Source organism: Merops nubicus, unplaced genomic scaffold (genome assembly GCF_000691845.1).
Source record: "Merops nubicus isolate BGI_N331 unplaced genomic scaffold, ASM69184v1 scaffold29154, whole genome shotgun sequence".
Lineage (NCBI taxonomy): Eukaryota > Metazoa > Chordata > Aves > Coraciiformes > Meropidae > Merops > Merops nubicus.
In genome coordinates, this window is record NW_008605378.1 from 18,582 (window position 1) to 20,763 (window position 2,182).

The 2,182-nt window shown below is 41.3% G+C and overlaps 1 protein-coding gene across 1 annotated transcript in view; it reads left to right on the plus strand.

Annotated features, from left to right (window-relative positions):
* The window catches only part of THEMIS (thymocyte selection associated), a gene marked incomplete at its 3' end in the record, with an annotated part of 13,200 nt that extends 12,376 nt beyond the window's left edge, over positions 1-824 (plus strand). Inside the window, exon 3 of the mRNA XM_008939315.1 lies at positions 1-824. This exon is cut by the window's left edge and continues 237 nt beyond it. Coding sequence (XP_008937563.1) covers positions 1-824 — 824 coding nt within the window.
* Between the last annotated feature and the right edge of the window lie 1,358 nt (positions 825-2,182).

Sequence of the window (2,182 nt, forward strand, 5' to 3'; positions counted from 1 at the left end):
AAAAGTACCAGGCAACAAGAGTCCTAGCCTCTGAGATCAGAAGTGATTCCCCAAAAAGACACTTTTTAATCCCTATGAGCTACAAAGGAAAGTTCAAGAGAAGACCTCGGGAGTTTCCTACTGCCTATGACTTAGAGATAGCAAGAAGTGAAAAGGAACAGCTTCATGTTGTAGCAACTAAAGCCTTTGATTCCCTTCATAAAGAGCTTTTTTCTGTTTCAGTTGGAGATCAATTTCTAGTTCAGCAATGCCAGACTAGTGAAGTTCTGTATGAGGGAAGAAGGAAACTCGTAGATGTTTTAGCCTGTGAACAAATACTAAGTAATACATATAAGAAAGTGCTGCTCCCTATGTACATGGAAGGTGGCTTTGTGGAAGTTATTCACGACAAGAAACAGTACCAGCTTTCCGAGATTTGCAAAGAATTCCGTTTGCCTTTTAATGTCAAAGTGTCTGTGAGAGACCTTTCTATTGATGAAGATGTCTTGGTTGCTGTGCCTGGTCTGCAGTTTGAAGAAGAAATCACAGACTCTTATTTGCTGATCAGTAGTGCCAGCAGCCCAGTGGAGAGCTGGGAGGTTCCTGTATATCGCTTAAACATGTCGGTCCACTTGCTCAACAAAGACATTCAGACAGTTGTACCACCTGTGACTAAGACAACAGTAGAAGAGATCAGTGAAGAGCAATACTATATGGTGCGAAGATATGAAAACCAAACCCTTCATCCACCACCCAGGCCTCCCAAAAAGCCAACAACTATTGCACCAAAACACGTTCTTGCAGCACTGAAGCAAAGAGTGACGGATGTTCTAGAGACTCCAAAGGTAAGGTGTCACATTTTATCATAGAGTCTCTTACAATCATAGGTCGTCTTCTGTTAGTTTACAATCTCAGCTTCACAGGTGTATCCTTATGGCATGTACACAGATGCTCTCAGTTCCCTGTAACAGGCAAATTAGCCATTATAGACAACAATGGCTAAAATCTCCAGTGTGTGTTAATTGATCCATGAAAAACAACGGAAACATGCTGGCTCACAGTAGACAGCTTGACCGTATAATTTTGCATGGATAATCCTTTACTGCACCAATGGAAAAGTGAAAGGAGAGACTTGAAGTGGCTGTACTTAAATCTTTATTAAGGGAAGCATATGTTTTCATGATGTAAGGGTAATTTTGCTCAGCTGGAAGCAACAGAATTAAATTCACTGAAAGTCAGGTTTTATAGGTATTTTTGACTGTGTGGTTTTTCACTTACCTAAGTGGCAAATAGATCTTGAATAAAAAGGGCATCTCTTTTAGAGTAGCACTTGATATTAATAAAGAAGTGCTCCTTCTAGGACAATTTGCTTCATGGTTAACCTAAGGCAATGCATTTGTTGATTAATTTTTATGTTGGATCTGGCTGAGGTGGAGTTACTTTTGTTTGCAGCAACATGTAAGACATTGTGTGCACAACATTGCACCTACAGCGTCAAGGCCTTCTCTTTTTTTCCAGGCTGTACCCCCCAGCAATTAGACTGGGGTGGGCAAGAGGTTGGGAGGGGTTGCAGATGGAACAGCCAACCCCAGCTGACTAAAGGGATATTCCATGACATACAATGCCATGCTCAGCAATAAAAACTGAGGGGGTCTTTGGTCTGGGGAGGTGAACATAGCTCAGAGATCGGCTGGACATCAGTCTGCTTGTGATGAGGTGATCAGTGAACTACCTTTGCATCCCTGGTTTTTTTTTTCCCTCTTTCCTTCATTTATTAAACTGTCTTTATCTCAATCCATGAGCTGTCTTTCTTTTACTGCTACTATTCTCTTTCCTAATAAGAACATCATCCTGATGTCAGGGGGAGTGAGCAAGCACTTGGATGGGTCAACAGACCACAACTTTCTTGCATATATTGAAAGAATCAAAGAAAGGTACCTTAGCAGACTTTAATAAGGAAGACTGTCCAGGAGATATTTATCTTAGGATGCAGTTGCTCACAAGTGCAAATACAAATTCCCTACAGAGGAGGATGGAAAACCATTGAAAACACCTTCAGGACTCTGCATTGTGACTGTAACTCATGGAACTATGTTTTGGGGTTTTTCAGGGAATGTTATTTTTTTTTACTTTGTAAGTACCTCTCCTTGCCTGCTTGACGTGTTCCTCCCCTCAGTGCCAAATCCAAGACCACATGCAGATC